The sequence below is a fragment of the Zonotrichia albicollis genome, chromosome 10 (genome assembly GCF_047830755.1).
Source record: "Zonotrichia albicollis isolate bZonAlb1 chromosome 10, bZonAlb1.hap1, whole genome shotgun sequence".
In the NCBI taxonomy this organism is placed as follows: Eukaryota; Metazoa; Chordata; class Aves; order Passeriformes; family Passerellidae; genus Zonotrichia; species Zonotrichia albicollis.
In genome coordinates, this window is record NC_133828.1 from 9,730,152 (window position 1) to 9,751,091 (window position 20,940).

A 20,940-nucleotide genomic window follows, 5' to 3' on the forward strand; every position below is an offset into this window, starting at 1 on the left:
ATGCCCCAGTTAACTTACTGGGAGCAGCAGCGAAAATCCAGCTGGCACCTGGAACTCATGGTGCTGAAACGTGCTGGATCCTTTCCACCACTGCTGGATTTCTGCTGGAAGCAGGCTCCTGGCTCCTCAGCTGGGCACAGCCACAGGGAGGTGACCACAGAGGAGGTCTGCTGGGCTGTGAGCACCCCGGAGTCTCTCTGGCATTCCAGGGATCTCCTCCTCCACAGGATGATTTCCTGTGGTTGGTGGATGCTGAGGGTCTGCCCAAACCTCTTTGCAATGTAGGAAAAAAAAAATCTGCTTGCCTACCTAAACACAACCTGGAGGTGATGCTCTTGATCATTCTCCCCTGACCCCCAACCCAGTCTGTGTTTTACTTCTCTGTCAAGTTCACATTAAGCAGCTTTGGTCTTTCCTCTGTGCCGTGCCTTAACCTCTGCTGTGTTCTTGTCTGCAGGCTTGTGCCGTGGACTGCTGGGCTCCCCCCCACGCTCAGCATGCCCTTTTCTGGTGCAGCCAGACCTTCCCAGGAATCACTCTGGAGCTTGAGGCCATCCTCTAGGGTAAGGTAAGATCCTTTCCAAGTCATACAATCCCAGAATGGCTCAGATTGGAAGGGGCCTTAAAGCTCATCTTGTTCCATGGGGACACTTCCACAGGCCCCGTCCAACCTGGCCCAGAACACTTCAGGGACAGGGCAGCAACAGCTTCTCTGGGCAAATCTTGGGAGGAGTGATCTTTGCAGGTCCCTCAGGCTGTAAAGCACCCCCAGGGAGGGTGCTGGGGCCTCTCTCCCTCTCCTGCATCTGTGCAGATCTCTCAACCCGCCGTCTCCGCCCTTGCCGCCTGCTTTCCGCCACGCTGGCCATTCCATTAAAACCAGCAAAAGAGCTAAGCTGGGAAGTGCAGAGATGGAGTGATTTTCATCAGCCACTCTGCTTTTGTGACTAAAATAGATCCGGAGTGGCCCTAGGCCATCGTGTTGTCCCAGGCATTGACTGGCACGAATGGATGGCAGGGCAGCGTTTCCATTAGCGGAGGGGAGGATGAGTGTCTCCGAGGGAGAAGACAGCTCCATAAAGCAGAAATGTACCGACAGACAAACCCATTTCTCTTCTCCCATTCCTTTTATGAGTGTCACTTATCCCTGTTTTCTGCCTGGAAAACATCGGGAGAGACTGGCCAGAGCAAACAGCCTGCACCTGCAGCACAAGGGTGGGTTTTGGATAGGGGGATGGAGGCTTCCCAGTGGAGCCGCAGGTGACCCAGTGAGGTGCAGCAAGGATAGAACTTGCCAAAGAAAACTCTGAGGAGGTTTACCCATGGCCTCTGTTGATGTGGTGGGTACTGGTTGTGTTTGGTCTGAGTTTCCACCATCACCTGTCCAGCAAGTGTGTTTTGTTCTCTGGCTTTAGTGAATACACTTTCCTACAATATTAAGTGGAATTTTGGTGAACATCACAACATCTCATACTCCCATCTCCCTCTGGTAAGGCCTCTGACATAACTTTTCTGCCTTCTCATGCTCCCTACCTACCATCCTATCCCTTCTCCCAGGTCTCTCCTGCATCCACAGGAGGAAGAGGAGCCTGGTGCTTGTCTCTGTCCAGGCCCTCCCCAAGGCTGTGTCTTCGACCTCTTGCCCCATGGGATTCCATTGTCGGAACCCCAGGCAGATCCTGTGTTTGTGGTACCGTGACATTTTTATAGCAAAACTACAGCTGGGAGAGACACCTGGAAGAGCACAAGGTGGGATTGTGGGCATTGTCCTGTGCAGGGCCAGGACCTGGCCTCAATGATCCTTGTGGATCCTTTCCAACTTAGGATGTTCTGGTACTTTACTCTGAAAAACCTGCTGCTCCATCTCCCATCCAGGTGATGGGATGAGTGGTCACTGCTGATGCTACAGGGTTAGCAATGTGCTCAGGTGGGAATGCTGATTCTGGAGATGCTGTCGGGTGGGAATTGTCCATTCCAGCAAGGCAAACAGCTGTGACATGAGGCTGCAGGGTGGTGATGGGGACGTGCCTGCCAGTGCCAAACCATTTCCCAGTTTGACCCTTCTGCTCAATCTGAACTTGAAGGTGAATCACCAATCGATCCAAACTGGGCTGATGAGCGCCATGCCCTGCAGAGAGCTCAGCCCCCAGCACCACCTCCCTCTCTCCCCCTTTTGTTCCTGCCTCCCCTTCACGCCCTTCCAAAGCCATCAGTCAGAGCATAGCACCCCGGGCCGCTGACCTTGCTGGGGGCTAGGGGGACAACATATAGGTCCCTGTGGAGAGCCATCCCACTGTCTGATGGGCTTCTCCCTGTTGCCACTGCCGCCTCTGCACTGCCGGTAAGCCTGGCAAGCGCCTGCCATCAGCTCGGGGCTGTGGGGAGGCACGGGGCAAGGGAAAGGGGTTGGTGCCCATCTTGCCAGGAGCCACATTTTTTGTAGGCAGTGACGTTATCTGCCAAGCCATGCACTGGTTCTCCTGAGTTAAGGGCTCTGATGGCTTCACATGGGCAAAATTCCACTTGAAGCATCTCTTAATCTTTAGCTAAAATGTCATGTGAACTGGCAAAGTGCGTATTTTAGCAGTTGGGAAGCAAAACCTGATTTGAGGTTGGACACTTAGAACTTGTTTTGGCATATCTGCAAAAAGTTCAGGTTTTGGGGAAAGAAGATGATGCGCCTTAGCTTCGCGTCTTCTGTGCTTTGGCCACAGATTTTTTCCTGCAGCTGAAAATAACAAACCATTTTAATCTAAGTATTGCTTGTTCTGATCTTTTAATCCAGCTTGCTTTCTGTCGGCACAGTGGCCTGAAATGATTTATCCACTGCCTCTCTATTATATAATTATTGGGAAGATTACTGGGGACCCAGCTTTAGCTTTGCTGGGAAAGGAGGAGGGGGCTGAAAGATGGGGTGGAGGTTCATGGAACCACAGAATCATGGAATGCTTTGGGTTGGAAGGGACCTTGAAGGTCATCTCGTTCCAAACCCCTGTCATGGGTAGGGACACCTTCCACTATCCCAGGGTGCTCAGGTTTCTTCTCTGTGGCCATCAGAAAACATGGGAGGGGCAAGCGATGAGATGGTGCTTTAGGCTGTGGCCATAGTTTGCATTTGAAAATTTTAGTGTGGAAAGTTTCTCCCTCAGTGTGTATTTATTGGAATTGAGCGTCCATGATCTGGCAGGAGCGTGACCCTCTGAGCCAGAGAGGATTTGGGTGAAACCCTGCACTTTTCTACACTGTTTGAGGCCTTTTATGGCTGTACTTGTGGTTTTGGGAACAGCATGGTGAGACAGTCTGGCCTCAGGAAGAATCTGGAATTAGAGGCTATGGTTCTCATGCTTCCCATCTCTGTGCAGAGCTGTGGAAGGGGAACATCTGCAAGGAAGAACCAACATTTGGAACACAGTGGTGATGCCAAGAAGGGCTGGAGGTGCCCACGGCTGCTTCACCAAGCTCAGCTGGTCCTCCCAGGAGCCTTAGGTGCCCCCCCTGGATAAAAGGTCTTGAGCCCTTGGGTGATAGGGTGGCTGGGGACAGCTGCTCTGCAGAAGGGCTCTGCCACGGGTAGATGCCCAAAGTGGATTTGACCGTGGCTTTCAGGTGAACAGGTGTGGCATGGAAAGATGGCACAGCCAAGAGTTGGCACAGACCAGTGGAGACTTGAGTTGCCAGAAAAATGCCTCTTCTGGCTAGTCCAACTAGCTTGAGCTCTGATGGACAAAACATGAGGCTATCTGGGGCTCCAAAAATTCCTTTTCCCTTCCCCAAACGGAATGTGTGGACACCAAAGGGCTTGTACCTGCCCTGGCTACTGAGGGAAGGACAGGAGATGCTTGGCCTGTGGACCATGGCCAGCTGGGATGTGGTGGCTCAGAGCTGGGACAAGGGGACACCCCCAGCACCAGTCAAAATCAGACACTGAGAGCAGTGGCTTGGCTTTCTTTGCTCCACAGAGTCTTGGGGATCTTTGTGGGATGCCCAGAATTGTGCTGCATTTTGGGCTGGGTGAGTGTCTATGGGGCGGGACACTGAAACACCTTTTGGGCCTGGTGTGGCCAAGGGTTGGTGGGAGCGGGCAGTGCCCACCTGGCGTGTGCCACGCTCCCTCCCTGCTCGTGGTCCAGCTTCCCAGAAAGCTGTTCCAGCAGCCTGCAGAGGAGGAGCTTGTCATCTTTTGGAGCAGTTGTTGGGTGCGTCAGCCAGGAGGGCAGCAGAGGATGGGCACAGCTGAGGAGGGGTCAGGAGCAGCATTGGGGCACGAGATCATCTGGTTGGGGTGATGGAGCAGTTGTAACGTACCCGCTTCCTACAGGGAGCCAGCTGAACTCTGGGATGTGCAGGCAGGGCTTCAGCCTGCTCCTTCCCACTGTGCTGCTGCCTCTGAGATGGAGGGTTTGGCACAGCCCTCCTGTCCCTCCTGGAGGCTCTGGCCCTGCACTGGGTGGGCAGAAACCCTCTAAAACATGCCTAAAATTCCCCCTGCACACAGGCAGCGCACCAGAGCTCATCTGATGCTGAGATCCTTTCTCCTTTGTGTTGGAAGTGTTGGCTGGTTCGCCCTCATCACCTCAGGGCATCCAGATTTGCTCAGTGGCCTTAAAAAAAAAATAATAAAAATAAATAAATAAATCAAAGTCCATGAAATGACAAGAGCATCAGCAGTGGGTGCATCCCCCTTTCCAGCAAACCCAGGGATTTGGGAGAAAATAGGTCACGTGCCCTTCATCCTGTGCCACGTGGTGGATCTCCCAGGGCCAATGAGGTTGGGAGCCCTTCTGCGCTGAACAGCGGAATAAGAAAAAAATCACTGGGATTTTTTCTTCCCCCCTGTAGCATTTTTCATCCTTTCCAAACGTGAAAAGACTGGCCATCTGTCTGGATCCCCCTCCCGCCAAAGCAGCACGAGAGCGGTTCTTTGGGAAAGGTAAGGAGATTTAACAGATTGTCTTGGTGGAAGACCACCCGCAGCGGGCAACTTTTCCCACCAGTGTAAGTCAGGGAAGAGTCCTGGAATGAGCCGGGTCCTGGGCTCTGGTGTGGGTTGGAAGAGCTTTGTGTGCTTAGGAGCAGTTTTAAGGGAATCTCTCCTGGAGGAAATTTACATCTGTGGCAGTGTGAGGTGGGATTGTGGGAGACATCAGCGTGCAGGCAATGGGATTCCCTTAAGTTAGCAGCTGTTCCCCAAGTCTCTCCTAGGAGAAATTCCCAAAATATTTGTGGGAAATTATTTTGCCAATTATCTTTTTGGTTTTGTTTTTGCAAAAAAAAAAAAAAATTCCAAATATTTTTTGTGAGTTAAATTTGGCAAATCTTGTTGCAACTTTGTTTTGCAAAATCATCGTTCTCGAAGCGTGCACTTTAGTTAAATTATTTATTAAATAGTTAAATTAGTTATTTTAGTTAAATTCCATTTTACCCATGCCCAGCAGCCAGTGCCGCCGTGGGTAGGGAGGCATCCATCTCTTCCTTAACCAGAATATCCAGCTCTTCCTAAATTCTGTGATTTGCAGGTCAGGCTTTGGACAGTGTCACTTGTGTGTGCTCTTGGATGGGAATGGCACGAATGGAATCGCCTTCAAGGAATGGACACTAAAATAACAATGAACAATAAAATAATCATGTCTTAGTGTGGCTAATAATAAAACCCCCAACCATGATTAATTTGATTTTTACCTTCTGTTATTTTGTTTTGTTTGGTTTTAGATATTTCTACTTTTTAGTTCCAGTATATTTCCAAACTTTAAATATTTTTATTTTGAATTCCATTCTAGTTCCAGTATTTTTAAAAAATATTTCTATTTCCATTCTACATCCATTAATTTTTAATGCTGTAAATATTCTTATTATTTAATTCCATCCTATTTTCATTCATTTTCTTTCCTTTTGCTGGGGAAATTTGATTCAGAGAGAGGAATCCCTTTTATTATGATGCTCGCTTTTTTTTCTGTTTGCCCTCAGATACCCATTTTCCTTAAAAAGGGTGTCAAAATTCTTCCTGAAACTGTCATGTTTCTGTTGTATTTTGCTTGGTTTCATGATCTCTTTGTAAGTAGAAAAGTGAAATATTAGTGTCAAATGTTGTAGAGTACTTAAAAGCTGCTGAAATCAACCCCAAATTATCATCTCCATACTATAAAGGAAAAATATTCTCAGATATGTTTTTCTCATAATCTGAGATTTCTGGGATAATGCGATTTGAATGTGAACCATCTTAAAAAGTCTGATTTTATTAATTGGAAGTCACGTCCAGCTTAAAAATAAACAAGAAAAAAACAGTAGCTCAAGGACATTGTGTTTAAGTTTCCATAAAATGATTGACCTTTGTTTTGACAGATGCAAGGACAGATGCTAGGCTGCATTTTGATACAGAAACCCAACCCTGAATTAAAAAAAAAAAAACAGTAGGCATTCTTTCCTAATAGCTGGCATTTTGCTCTTAATACAGAATTCTAGAATAACTTGGTAATATTTCCAAAGCACTTAATCTCAGACTTCCCCCTTTCTTTTAGGGATTTGTTTATATAAACATTTTCAGCGTTCTCAGACACAAAAGCAAATTTTTCTTCTTGAGAAACAACTGCAGGAAATGTTCTTTTAATCTTGCTGCATTAAGAGGACGCTTATTCCTTCAAAGAAAAATGGTCATTTTGAGGTGGGGACAAAAGGCTGCTGGGACAAATCTCTTTATAAGTGCCTCCAACATTATTTCAATACTTTCAAAATAGCATTGGTGAAGCTGCTAGAGTGTGGCGTGGGATGTGGGAAGAGGAATGCTGTTGGGATCGCTGGCGGATGGAGCAAATCCCTCAGTGGTGGACTGGGGGCCACGGGGAACTGCTCACTGGCCACCTTGGGGGATACTCCCCTGGGTGCCAGCCAGCCGTGCTGCTTTGGTGGTCCCAGGATTGCTTTTCCCAGGGGATCAGTTGCTTTTTCCAGACTCCCTCTTGGAAAATGGGTGTTTGCTGCGGAGCAGGCGGAGAGGGCACCTTGCTGGCGGCATGGCTCTCCGTGCTGTGGGCGGAACGTGCCTGGCACGCTGGGATGAGCTTGATCCCGGTGGTAGTGGAGCCCTGGGAGCCCTGACTGCAGGCTTTGTGTGCCTGTGGAGAGCAGGGGACGGTCCCCAAACCCGCAGGGTGGCACCTCTGCCCTTGAGCCCCCCAGTCCTGCAGCGCGAGGATGGGTGACAGCCCCCATGGCGGGAGTCCGATGGTTCTCCGCACCTGCTTTGTGGCCAGCTCAGTTGGAAAGGGAATCTGAAAGCTTCCCCAGTCGATGAGGGCTGTCTCCATCCGCTGAGCATTTCCCAGCTTTCTGCTGAACACATCCATCCTGGTGCTGTGATCGCATGCACACACACAGATCTGGTTTAATTTATTTATTTAATTTGGGGGTTGCTAAGTGAGCTGGCAGCAGGCAGTGGGGGCACCCTACTGCCACCAAACCCCCTCCATCCCATGGATGCAACCTTGGAGCTGGATAACATCCATGGCAGAGGCTGGTTGTGGCATTGGTGATATCAGAGGTGCATCCCCCATGGATTTTGACAGACCCACGGCCCTTCAGGGATGCAACCACTGCAGTGGGTGTGCCCTCACTTCCAGGGCCAGGCCTGGGGACAGGGGCAGTTGTGACCCCATCTCCAGCAGCCCCATTTCCCAGCAGAGCCAGTTCACCCATTCCCTGGCTGGGGTTTGGCTCAGCATTGAGACCCGAGGTTACAGAGGACCTACCACAGGGAGAAGGGGAAAGGAGAGGCGGCTCTCCTTGATTGTAATTGGGGCTGAGGTTTAGCTGAAGTGAAAACAGATCGGGAGTGACAGTTTTGGAGCCTGCTGTCAGGGTCTGAGCGCAGCACGCTGGCGATCCATCCCCGGATGCCGAGGGCCCCCATCCTCCTCCTCGCCAGCTGGAGCAGGGAGAGCCAGTACTGCGCAGGATGGGGACAGCACAGCCCAGCACGGCCACCACGCAGCCCTGTCACACACGGCCCTGCCGCCCCTTCCTTTGGGCTGGGGGCAGTGTCGGGTGGGACATGGCCCTGTGGTGGCCATGGGTGTGGGATCCCCTGGTTCTGCCTCCTCCAGCCCTGCTCCAGTGGGGGCTTGGCAAAGGAGGGATGGGGTCAGCCTGCATCCCGACCGAGCCCCTCAGGGTGCTGGGTCGCTGCTCCAGGGAAGGCAGAAACAAGACTCCCATTTCCCACTGATCAGTCTACCATTCCCAAAGAGCATCTATGGCCGGGGGGAAGGTCATGGGTTTGGGATTGCGGACAAGGAGTACTGGATTCGACCGGGATTGATGGGACCAGGATGTTTGTAACTCCCCCCATCACCCTTGATTGATCCCCACATGTTTCTGTGCTGCACCTAATCTGTCCCTTATGTCCCTAGCATGGCAGCTGGGGAGAGTGGGAAGACCTATTCCCCCATCCCTGGATCAGGAGGGGCTTGGAACTGCCCCAGGTGCTTTGGGAAGTTGGGTGGCATTCATGAGAGTAGCCCCAGCCCCCCATGTTTCTGTCCAGCAGTGCCTGGACAGAATGCTCCGGGGCAGCCCACGTGCTCCGAACCTCATTCCTGTTTCCAGGGATTAGAGAAATGGAGATGGGATGAGATGAAGCAGTAGATTGCTTCACTCTCAGAATGAAGGGATTTGTGGACTGCCCCCAGATCAGTGGATTGAAAATGAAGGGAAGTAGATTGAAAATGGAGGAAATTATTAGGATGATGCTGCCTGTGGGATTAAAGCCAGGGCAGCCAGCAGGCTCTGGAGGAGGTGAATGAGGGGGGTTGTGGGATGGCTGCTGCTGGGCACTGTGGAGAGATGCTCCTGGTTGCATCCTTAGCTGTTTTGCAGGGTGCCCTGGAAAGTGGGCACTTTCTGCTTTCTCAGGTCCATTGAGGGATTCTCCTGTCAGCTGTCCACCAGCTGCAAGCATGTTGGGAATGTGCCTGGAGCTTTTTGCAGTGCTGTGCCTCTCATTTCCATAATGCTGGGGAACAAGCTGCTGGTCTCTGGAGGTCCACACACCTCCCTGTGCTCTCTCCTTTGCTAGCATCCAGCACCAGTCTGTGGCCGTGAGCATCCTTTTTGGGGAGTCCTTTGGGTTCCCCTGAAAAATGACATCTAAAATCTGGCACTTAGGGGGCTCATATTTGACTGTCTCATCTCTTGGGGCATGTTTCCAACTGTCCTGGCTCCTTTGGGGCAAGATATGGGTCCTATGGGGCTGATGCTCAACCCTAGCAGGGCATCCCTGGGGCATCTGTGGAGGCATCTCCTGCTGCAAGGTGGCACCTCCTGACTTCCATTCCTTGGCCTTTGGCTGGGAGGAAATAACCCTGAATTGGGTGCATCTGTCTTAGTGCCAAGGTTGTAAATGTGGTTGTTGAACAGAGATGAACTTTATTTGCCAACACATGAACGTTTGGAAGATTTAAAGAAGGATAACTGGCAGCATGGCATGGCTGTGGAGAAGCTCTTTTCCTGGTTCTTCTTCAGTGTAGCTTTAAGCCCCTCGCTCAAGGCCCTGTGTCCCTCTGCCCTCCTGCGCTGCAGAGCCCTGGTTCCTCCAGCCCTTGCCTGTGGGTCCGTGTTTGCTGGCCCCAGGCCTGTGGGGTTGCTGTCTGCTGCCTGGATTTCCTTGGAAGAGCCAGTTCACCATTCCTGGTTTCCTTCTCCTGGTCTTGCAATTCAGCTTGTCACTCCCAGCCACTTTCAGGTGGAGGGGGAGCATTTCCTCTGTTCCTGCGCACTTAATTGCACGCAGTTAAGTTGCAAAATTCTATCTTATTTTCTTCACATTGCTGCACTCATTTTGGCTTCTTGCTCTGCTCGCCAAGAGCTTCTCCCACCTGGGTTGTCACCTGGCGTTTTAACAGGAGTGTCCCTGAGCAATGTTTCGGGGGGTTTTAGAGCATTTCCCAGCCATTTTCCAGTGGTTTCACCCACCTCAGCTCCCTGCACCCGCCACAGTTACTCCGCTATCTGGTGGGCTTGGTCCGGCTGCAGCGCTGCTCGCGGTGCTCCCCAGGTCCCACTCTCGGTCAGGGACGCGGACGCAGAGCGTGGCGCCGAAGCAGTCCCTTCCCTGCTCTCTGCAGTGCCGGGCAGTGACGCTGGGGATGCTTTCCCCTGGCTGGGCTCCTGCAGCAGAGCCCGCCCCGCTCTGCAGTGCCGAGCCCCGCGGCAGCGCCCGGGCCGGGCGGGCAGTGCGCTGCTGCTGGCTCTGCCTCCCTCGGCCCACCGGAGCGCCTGGCATCAGCCGCGACCCAGCCAGTGCTTGATGCTCGCTGCACCATCAGCAGCTCCCATGGATGCTCCAAAATAATGGCTTGATCTTAGGGCGACAGCTGATATTTCAGGAAAAAAACTGTAATTCCTTTTATATATCCTTTAATCTGCTGGCAGACAAAATGAGAAAGAGTTGATGTTCCTTATCCCAGGAAGTGTTATTTCCTTGGCGCTCGGGATCTTGCCAGAAGCTTACAGACACGTGCCAGTGCTTCTGGTCACTGAGTCATGGAGGACCCAGCTGCAATGAGCATTGGCTTTCATCACCTCATAGGGGGAAGTTTCTTACGCAGTGTGACATTCACTGAAAATACTGTTCTCATTGGCAAGTTGTTCCAGAAGTAATTAAAAGAGTGATTTGGAAGTGGCTGAATTATAGCACAGTGTTCCCATCCCCTCCCTGCTCACCCCAGCCTTCCAAAATTAGCTTTAATTAAGCAAATTAAGTTATTCTTTGAATAACTCTTAATAATTCTAATAACATTGTTGAAGTAGTGGTTAAACGGGTTCAAGGTCTCTCAATCAAAAAGCCCTGAAAACAGCCCAAACAAGGTTTTCTGGCTTTCCTAAGGACATCTAACATCCTGCTGCTACTACCTTGCATTTCCCTCACTCTGTGTGTGACCTCTGCTTGCAACACTGCAGCAGCTCATGTGAGCGAATGGGAATTCTGCATCCTAGATCTCTGCAGAGGCATCTCTAAGGTACCTGAATTTCCTCTAAGCCTGCAATTAACACAAATCTCAAGGTTTTGTCTCCCACAAATGTGTCAGGGCACAGAGATAGGTACTGTCATCCTGCTGTCCTGGTGCAGTGGGGAAAATTATGTTCCAAACCATCATCCTGGGGAGGTTGGCAGGGAAAGGCTACGGTTTCATCCAGTGATCTTGATACAAAAGATTGCAGTAGCGGTTCTGCCATCCCAACAAAACAAGCCATTCTCCCTGGACTGAGCTTGCTTTGTTGGAGGCTAATGCCTGAGACTATAAGTGAGGTTCACTAGATAAAGGAGAAAACCAGGAAATCGGCTGGGAATCTCCTGGAGGGAAGGGCAGGTGTTTGGCTGGAATGTGGCTGTGCCCACTGCAGTGTGACTGCGCTGGAGCTCTGCACCATTGTATCAGCGCAGACATTCAGAACAAGAGGAAATGGCCTCAGGATGTGCTCCAGGAGGTTTAGATTGGACATTGGGAAAAATTTCTTCATGGAAAGGGTGGTCAGGCACTGACACAGGCTGTCCAGGACAGTGGTGGAGTCTCCATCCCAGGAACTGCTAAAAAGGCACATTGATGTGGCACTTGGGGACAGGGTTTGCTTTGACAGTGCTGGGGAAACAGTTGGACTCGGTGTTCATAGAGGTCTTTTCCAACCTGATTCTGTCAGGCTGTGATCTCAGCTGGAGGGAAGCAGGGAAATGGGAGCAGGTGACTGAGAAAGAAGCCTCCAGAGATGCCTGCTGTGGGGGCCAGAGCAGGACGTTCATCTCCTGTGCTGCTTTTAATGGTTATGGGCAGGGAAGAGGCAGGAATATCCTGCTGGCTGACGTACTAGGACGGCACAGGGCATCTTTTTTGGGAAAATGGTTCCACCGAAGCTGGAGAGGAGGAAAGGTTAACCGAAATGACTACAGCTATGGAAAATGGCAGCAGCTGGAGTTGCATCTTTGTTCCCAAGTGGCTTTTGGTGTCATTCACGTAGATGGTGCTACTGCCTTCCCACAGCTTCATCTCCCAGCAGCTGAAGCTCGTTGGTGGCTGACGCATTTCCGTGTGGTTTAAGGTTTTTCCTCCTTCCAAGCCTGTCTTGACCTGGCCAGACTGTGCCATCGTCATAATCCTGAGCTGGCTGCATTGCCGAGCTTCCCAGCCTCTAAAGCACCGCGCTGGAAATCCCCAGATTAGGTCTTAATGGCAAGATCAAGTCAGCGGGAGATGAGTGGGGAGAAAGCGCCTCTGCTTATGCAGATGGACAGGCAGCCCTCCTTGAGAAAACAGGCTATAGAGCCTGAAATGTCAGAAAAACATCCTCTTTCCTGGCCTCTCTGGCTTTTCTCTGCTTTCAACACATCCATAGTTTTCCAAGGGTCAGAAAACCCTGGTCTGAGTTTTGTGAAGACGCCCTCACAGAGGAAAATGCTGTCTTGAGTGTTGGATGTTCTGTCCCAGCTGTTAATTCCCAGCACTAAATTCTGCCACCCCTGTTTGAAATCCTGGCTGTGGGACATTGCAGTGTGCTGGAGGATGCCAAGGATTTGTGGCTGTCTTTAACATCTGTGCTGGTGGGGTTTGTGGAACGCCAGAGAGTCTGGGAAGTGTGGATGTTTTCCAGGATGGCATTACCACTGAGCACCCAAGATGCTCCAGGGCAGGGGTTTGGGTGTAGTCCTTCGGGAAGGTGGCACAGCAGGGATTGCACAGACCAAGCCCTGCCCACCCTGCTCTTTACCTGCACAGGTCATCAAGGGCTCTTGGTCAGCAGGGCTCTGAGGTGTTGGATTTTATCAGCCTGCACTGACCAGGAGAAGCTGTGGCCGCCCCATCCCTGGAAGTTCCAAGGCCAGGTTGGACAGGGCTTGGAGCAGCCTGGGATAGTGGAAGGTGTCCCTGCCCACAGCAGGGATGGGGAACAAGATGAGCATTAAGGTCCCTTCCAACCCAAACCATTTCGTGATTCTGTGATATGCCTACAAGAAAGTGGGATTTTCTAGAGGCCCTGTGATGGGTGTGGGAGGGTGATGGAGACTTTTTCCTTTGCATTGGCTTGGTGGTGCCCGTGAACTTTCCACTCAAACGTTTCAGGGAGGGGGTGAGTTATGCCAGTGGGGCATCTTTGCACAGAGTTGTCCTCTCTGTTTGTTTCTGGACAGCTTGAACAGAACATTCCTGTGCCCCCCAAAAACAACTCTAGGAAGCAAAGGTTGCTTGTATGGGACTCGTGCACCCAGTGAGCCCTAGGAATGCATGGCAGGAGGAAGAGGAAGTGGAGGACAAGGGCAGAGCCAGCAACGTCCCCCAGCCCCCCTGCAGGGATTTGGGCTCTGCTCAAGCTCAGCTGAGCCTCCTGCCGTCAGGGATAGCATCCCTGATAGGATATCAGAGGCATGATTCCCTGGATCCCAGCTTCTGCTTTTTCCAGCTCCTGTATGGAAGCTAGGCTGGAGAGCAACATCCAGCCCAGAGCTCCATTTCTCTTCTCCTGTTCTGCTTCATGTGCCTCCTCCTGTATGATGATGTGATGTTTGTGTTATTAAATTAATTCAAAACACAGTGTTCAGATTTCTCCTAATTGGAAGGGAATTACTCCAATTTTAGGGATGTTTTGGTATTTGTGAAGTATCAGCAAGCATAAACCCAAGAGCCCCAGCTGAGGCAATTGTTCCAACCTCTAAAAAATGAGAAAAGAGAAAAATTGGAGTGCATACGTTTGCTCGTGGGGAAGAGGAGTTTCCCTGCTGGTCTGGGCTCTCATTTTCCCTCCTATGCCTTGTTCTCTGATTCCTGAGTTGCTTTTTCAGACATAGGGGTTTCCTCATAGATTAAGGAAATTTCCCAGAATTTAATATATTTGAGCCAAGGAGGAACCAGATTGCTCTGAGAACTGATGATGTCTTCTCTAGGCACTTTTGCAAAGGAATCTGCAATTAACTAGCCTATTTACTGTGGCATGGGATCATCCTTTGGAAGTACATTGTCGTGCTTTGGGGCAGATCTCCCCTTGCTGTGGTGCAAAACCTTTTGGCTGCTCCTCATACGTGGAAGAAGGATGCTCCAGTCCTCCACCTGTGGTTGCCCAGGTGTGGTGCTTGGCAGAGCCTCACTTGACCCATTGTGCAGCTTCCCTTCTGGGGCCTAGCCTGACACTTCTGTCTCCCAGTTCCATGTCTTTCACCTCTGTGGGGCTGCACCTGCTTGGCACTGGGCTGGAGCAGGGCTCTGTGTCTCCTCTGTCCATTGGGCCACATGTAATGGTGTCCTCAGGGCTTTCAAGTGGGGGACAAAGGAGCCATTTCAGAGCTATGGTGAGCAAGGCAGAGCATGGTGGTGGAGAGGAAGGGGCTGAGATTGTTCTCTCCAGGCAGGGAATGCTCTGAAATGCCCAAAATGACATTCTGGGGGATAATTTTCCCAGCCCTTTGTCCATGTAGAATGAGGGCTGTTGGGGGAGGCCTGTGCCCAGAGTAAAAGCTTCGGATCTATTGTTGCCATGGCTTCCATTGAGCCCATGAGCCCCCTATAAAACACTTACCTTTCACTAGTATGATTAAGAAAAGGCCAATATAGCTTTCCTGCTCACTGGAGCATGAAGCGTGTTTAATTTAATAATGCTGATAAATCTTAAAGCCAGGAGCATTTGGCTAACACATGACCCACTTTTTCAATCAATTGGAAGCATTTACGTAACAGCCTGATGCAGAGTTCCTCCTGCAAGGGATGTGGAGCTGGGGATGGCAAACACCCTCCCTGCCACAGGACCAGGGCGAATGGCTTTGGACTGAAAGAAGGGAGGATTAGATGAGATTTTAGGAAGAAATTCTTCCTTGTGAGGGTGGAGAGGCCCTGGCACAGGGTGCCTGGAGAAGCTGGATCCCTGGAAGTGTCCAAGGCGAGGTTGGACTCCAGGGCTTGGAGCAGCCTGGGATAGTGGACGGTGTCGCTGCCCATGGCAGGGGAGTGGAATGGGATATCTTAAGTTCTCTTCCAACCCAAACCATTTTATGATTCTGTGATGTCTCTGGTGAGCAGTTTATCTCCTGGCACATTGTGAGCACTGGAAATGCTGACCTCCACCTATCTGCTTATTGACCCTTTCTGGCACTGCCTCCCATGCACAGGAGCCGGCCTGGGGTTAACCAACACAGCCAGTTACTATTTTCCTCCATTGTACACCTTACAGTAGGCTCAGTCCTGAAAATTCCTGATCTTCCCTGTTGTGTTACAGTCTCTCAGCCCATTCCTGTTACTTTAGTTTGCAATGTCATCGCCTTTTTCCTTGGAAATATTCTCCTTCTCCCCACCCTCAAAAGCACCTTCTATCTTGACATAGAACCAGATGGTTTGGGTTGGAAGGGACCTTAAAGCTCATCTCATTTCACCCCCGCCATGGGCAGGGACACCTTCCACTCTCCCAGGTTGCTCCAAGCCCTGTCCAGCCTGGCCTTGGACACTGTCAGGGATCGGGACCCCACAGCCTCTCTGGGCAGCCTGTGCCAGTGAATCTGTTTTGGTGTTGAGCACATTTCATTTCTTATCCTTCTTGTGAAGGTTCCATCTTTTTTTTTCCATTTGTAAGATGCAGCAGCCTCAAGCCCCATGTTTGCATGTAGGTCATAAGCAGCCTCATTCCCAGTGAGCCAGTGTCCTTTAGCTTCAGGGAATTCTATCCCCCTGCAAACCACGTGGGTTTATCCATTTTGGGTTTCATAATAACCTCTGGGAAGAGGTTTTGCATCAAACCCATATCCCAGCCACGGTCTGTGCATTGCTGCTGTTTATTCATCCTGACTTGCATTAAAGCAGTACTTGAGAACTTGTTTATCTTCTGCTGTTTTTGCTCACATAAGTCCCTGTCTGAGCAAAGGGAAATGCCAGATGCTTGTGAGCAGGATGAAAAATCTCCCATCTGATACAGACTGAGGGATTAAATAATGTGAGGGAGGATTGCTCTGTATCCCTCAGCACTTCATGTAGAAGAATGCTGGCACCTCCCTCTGGGATGGGACTGCTCTCCCCATGCAGTGGGCTGCAGGGACATTTCATATGCCACGTCCTCATGCAGAGATGCTCCTAAAGAGGCATCAGGCGTGAAAAATGAAGGATTTGTTGCCATTCTGTGGTTTTTATTTATTTCACCCTCTTGACTTCAAAACATCAGTGACCCTCTAGAGGGCAGAGGAGGAAAGAGAGAAAATGGAAAAAGGAAAACAGCATGGTTTCCTTAGATATTTGTGACATGAGTGGCTGGAAGGGGTGTGGTCCACAGTCTGCCCAGCTGGGAGCTCTCAGGTCAGGATGCGTGGCAACCAGGATGCCAGTTCTGTCCTTCCCATTCCGTGCTCCTGGAGCCAGATAGACAATCCTGACCACAGCAAAGGTGCCTTGTGGTTTTCTTTATGCTGGAAATGGTGAGCTTTGGTTTGCTAGACAGGTGCTGTGGTCGCTTTAAAGCCCCACTGCAGCCGCTGGCCCTTGGCCAGGCTGCTCATCTGATGCCCGACTCCAGAGTTGTTTTTTAGCTACTCTGTGGGGTCTGTCCCACCCCCAGGAGCCCATTCTGAGAGCCAGCCTTCCCCGCTGTGTCCCAGGTGATCCCGCCAAGGTGCTGCCTGTGCCGGGCTGCTCTCCCAGCTAGCGCACGTCTCCCGTTCCCGGTAGGAAATGGAGTCCAAGGTCTCCGAGGGCGGCCTCAACGTCACCCTCACCATCCGGCTGCTGATGCACGGCAAGGTAAGGGGCTCCCGCAGTGGGGGTGTCTTCACAGGTCCCTGTCCCACCTGCCCAGCCCCACACACAGCTTTGTCCAGCTGTCCCAGCCCCAGGAATAGCTGTCCTGCCGGTGGGGAGGGCAGCATGGTGCTCCCGCTCCCTCTCATTCCTGCCCCTCAACCCTGTCCCTCTGCTGGGAACTATGTCCACCAGGTCTTCACTTGGTTATGGGGTTGGGTTGGTTTCTCATCATGTTTTCTAATGTCAGTTCCTTTGGTTTTGGCTTTTTCTCTGTGTAGGAAGTTGGAAGCATCATTGGGAAGGTAAGGATGCCTTTTAATGTACCTTTGATGCTGTTCCTGCACCTGTGGTGTGGCATATGCCACAGTCACCTCTTCCCTGTGATGTCCTGAAAAGTGTTGGGTGCCTGAGCTAGGTGCTGCATTTGTGAGCCAGAAATTAGGAGAAACCCACAAAGGGGTCAAAAGACCATTCACCTAAAAACCTCACCAACCACCAGAGGTCAAAAGACCATTCCCACCAAACCTCACCAAACTCACCTGTTTCCAGCTGCTTACAGTCATGTTGCGCTGGTGTTTTCATCAAATAACTTCATTAAGAGATACTAAAAATGTCACACAGATACATTTAAATTATATTTTAAGTAATTCTATAGCCCCTGTCTCTGAGGCCAGAGGACTCCATTTACCTTGTCCAAAAAGGCTTCCTGAGTTGCTCTGATGTTTCCACAGTGTTTTGGAAAGTCCTGGCTATACAGGATTAGGGTTTTTTTTGGGTGGTTTTAAAAGAAAGGTTTATGGTGGCAAACATTTTCAGCATGAACGCGTTTTCCCTGTATGCTTGTGCCTTATTTTTCCATCAGCGTGTCCAACTCTGGGAAGATTCACAGTTGTGAATTTGTATATACATATTTGATCATTTACATGCTCAGCTCTTCAGCTGACCGTCACGTGTGAATGCAGGGCCAGGCATCACAGCCCCCATGTTTTTGGCTACACATTGGCATGTATTAGGGAGATGCATTTTTGGTAGGGTTGTTTTAAAGGTAGAAGTGTTGAATTTTCAGTAATGGCTTGGTTTTCCCTCTTATTTCAGAAAGGAGAGACTGTGAAGAAGATGCGTGAGGAGGTGAGCAGCCTGCTCTGAGGATGATTTGTAGGAGAAAGGAAGTGCAGAGTGGCCAGAGCTGCATATTGCCCTGTGTGATATGTGCAGTAATTCCTAGGGTCAGGACAAGCAAGCCAGCTGTCCCCAGAGCTCTTTGGACCAGTTTTTTCCCTTCACACTCAAACTCCTGTCCCATTTTCCTGAGTCAAGTATTTAATGAAATGTTGAAATTAAGTCATCTATAAGATGCTTTGAGTTTTTCCAGGGTCTTTGTGCCTGCAGCTCCCGGGGAGTTGTCAGGACAGTGAGTAAAACTCTTCACAGGCAATGACCCCATGAGCTGGTCTTACCTCGATCCCATGGGTTTGCTTTGTGATGAAACATTGGAAACCCTTTCTAAGAGCTGGGATAAGGCAGGGCTGAAATCACTGCAGAGGAGGGGTGTGAGTTGGGAAGGGTTGCTTGAACGCTGTGAGGCTGGCACAGGTATCAGGCTGAGAGAGGACCCAACCTGCTTGGCCGTGGCTATTCCAGGACTCCTCTTCTCTTTCCAGAGCGGGGCAAGGATCAACATCTCAGAGGGGAACTGCCCTGAGCGGATTGTGACCATCACTGGCCCCACCGATGCCATCTTCAAGGCTTTTGCCATGATCGCCTACAAATTCGAGGAGGTGAGAAATGTGAGGCAGCCCATGGCTGGGGACAGCAGTGCCTGCTTGGATTTTACTAACTGGGACATGGCCTCAGCACAGAACCTTTCACACGTCTCTGAGTGGGGTGGGTCTGGAGCACGAGTCTGATGGGGAATAGCTCAGGGGGCTGGGAGACTCAGCCTGGAGAAAAGGAGGCTCTGGGGGACCTTCTCACTCTCTACAACTGCTTGGAAGGAGAGTGTAGCCATTTAGGGGTTGGTTTTTTCTCCCAGGTAAGAAGTGACAGGACCAGAGGCAATAACCTCGGTTTGGGTTGGATATTAGGGAAGATTTCTTCACTGGAAGGTCTGTCAGGCCTGGGAACAGGCTGCCCAGGGCAGTAGTGGTCACCATCCCTGGAAGTGTTCAAGAGGGAGCACTTTAGTCACCTGACCACGATGTGTGTAGATGTGCCACCTGGGCGCTGGAGGTGGCTCTCGTCAGGTACCAAGGGCTGATGTGCTGCACTTTTCCTTCCCAAGGACATAACCAACTCCATGAGCAACAGCACCGCTACCAGCAAGCCTCCAGTGACACTGCGGCTGGTGGTGCCTGCGAGTCAGTGCGGGTCCCTCATCGGCAAGGGGGGCTCCAAGATCAAGGAAATCCGGGAGGTAAGGCAGATTCTGTTTCATTATTGCCTTCAGTGCAGCTCCTCGGAGCTGATCTGCATCCAAGGGGGAGCTGCCTTGGAAAAATGGATCCCTGTGCTGCATCACAGATCACATTGCTTCCCGGGATGGTGTGGCTGATGTAGGAGCAGCATCCCACGGGATGCCCCGTGCCGGGCCCTCGGGAGGTGCATGGTGTTGGGGCTGGAGCTGGCTCTGAGTGAAGGCGTTCAGCTGTGGGATTTCTCCTTCCTCTCGCTTTCTGTCTCCAGTCCACAGGTGCTCAGGTCCAAGTGGCGGGGGACATGCTGCCCAACTCCACAGAGCGGGCGGTGACAATCTCGGGGACACCCGACGCAATTATCCAGTGTGTCAAACAGATCTGTGTGGTGATGCTGGAGGTACAGTCTGTAACAAAGAGGGTAAAGTACATATGGAAAAAAATCCCAGCTGGCCCCACCAGAGTGTTGGGAGCTGTAGAGTGTGTCTCTCTTGTCCCCTTCACCTCGCGTCGTCGGACCACTCTCATTTCCTGGTACCTCTGCTGGAAATACACCCCGTGTCTTTTCCCCACCATTGTCCGTAGTTTCTAGAGTCCCACACTGGAAGCCTGTCTGGTTGGGTGCCCCAAAGGAGGTGGTTTGTGTCAGAGCAGGGGGTGGCTTTAGGGCAGAGGGGTGCCAGCAAGCTGGGACAGCCTGGCCTGGCGTCCCAGCAGCACTCAGGGTGCTGTGAGAAGGATATGGGGGCTACAGACAGCCACTGCTCCAAGAACCTGGTCTCTGCCTCTCAAGGACCACAACCAGGAGGAGGAGGCCAGAGCATCCCCTGCACTGGGAGAGCTGGAACTGGGAGCACAAGGCTGTGTTCCAGTGAAGTACAGTGGGAATGGTAATGAGGAAGGCTGGTGGAGATCAGGGACTGTAGGGCACATAGATATATGTCCAAGGTGCCCTTTTCTGGGATAAATGGTGACAGGCAGAGCTGGAAGATCTCTGCCATGGAGAAATGCTGCAGTACCAGTTGCTGGAGATGACCTCAGCCACATGCCTCATGTCCACACCTGCCATCTCAGATGGGAGAAGCTCCAGGAAGAAAGCCCCTGGGACCCAGGATGGTGACACATTCCACTTCTGGTGCATCCCAGAGACAGACAAAACAAGGACCAATGTGAGGCGCTCTTGCATTGTTTCCCACTGGAAAAGCTTCAGATGTGGATGGCAAGGCTTGGTGAAGGTGATGCAAAGCCAGATGGAAGCATCTTCAGCTTGGCAGCAGCACATCTCAGCAGGGATAGCCGGGAGCCACATTTCCCATCCCTGCTGGCTGTGATGCTCAGGCAGCTGCACTGCTGCCGTAGGAATTTTGGATGACCAGGTCGCAGACTGCAGCACCCAATGACATCTGGGTCATCATCAGACTGCAGCAGAGATGAGCCTGAGGTGATGCTTACCAGGTGTATTAAAAAGTTTTTCTCACAAAGCAAGATGATCTGCTCCTCTGTACAGAGAGGAAAGAGAAAAACCCACAAGTCTTCTTGCAGTCTGAAATCTGGAAAGTGCCCTGGCTTTAATGGCTCATAGAGATGTTCCATATCACCTTTCAGCCTTAAACAGATAATCCCATCTCGTCCCCTCCAAGATTTGTAATGCAATAAAAGAACAAGTGTGTTTGGGATGCTGGAGATGTACTTTGATCAGCTTTCCCGCAGACAGGTGCTTAGCAGCAGGAGTTAGATAATGCTGCTTTCCTACAAGTGGATATCCAAAGAATGTACAGGAA

At 51.0% G+C, this 20,940-nt stretch overlaps 1 protein-coding gene across 24 annotated transcripts in view; it reads left to right on the top strand.

Moving 5' to 3' along the window:
* Nucleotides 1–457: 457 nt before the first annotated feature.
* PCBP3 (poly(rC) binding protein 3) overlaps nucleotides 458–20,940 on the top strand; it is a 43,989-nt gene continuing 23,506 nt past the window's right edge. For 23 of the 24 annotated variants that reach the window (XM_074547975.1, XM_074547987.1, XM_074547989.1 and 20 more), the window contains exons 1-7: nucleotides 458–568; nucleotides 16,607–16,748; nucleotides 17,027–17,050; nucleotides 17,844–17,876; nucleotides 18,410–18,526; nucleotides 19,030–19,161; nucleotides 19,431–19,559. In XM_074547975.1, the coding sequence (XP_074404076.1) occupies nucleotides 16,680–16,748; nucleotides 17,027–17,050; nucleotides 17,844–17,876; nucleotides 18,410–18,526; nucleotides 19,030–19,161; nucleotides 19,431–19,559 (504 nt within the window). In that variant the 5' untranslated portion in view covers nucleotides 458–568; nucleotides 16,607–16,679. Of the gene's footprint in view, nucleotides 569–4,839; nucleotides 4,931–16,606; nucleotides 16,749–17,026; nucleotides 17,051–17,843; nucleotides 17,877–18,409; nucleotides 18,527–19,029; nucleotides 19,162–19,430; nucleotides 19,560–20,940 lie in introns of those variants that run through there. The other variant, XM_074547965.1, reaches the window with a different exon arrangement.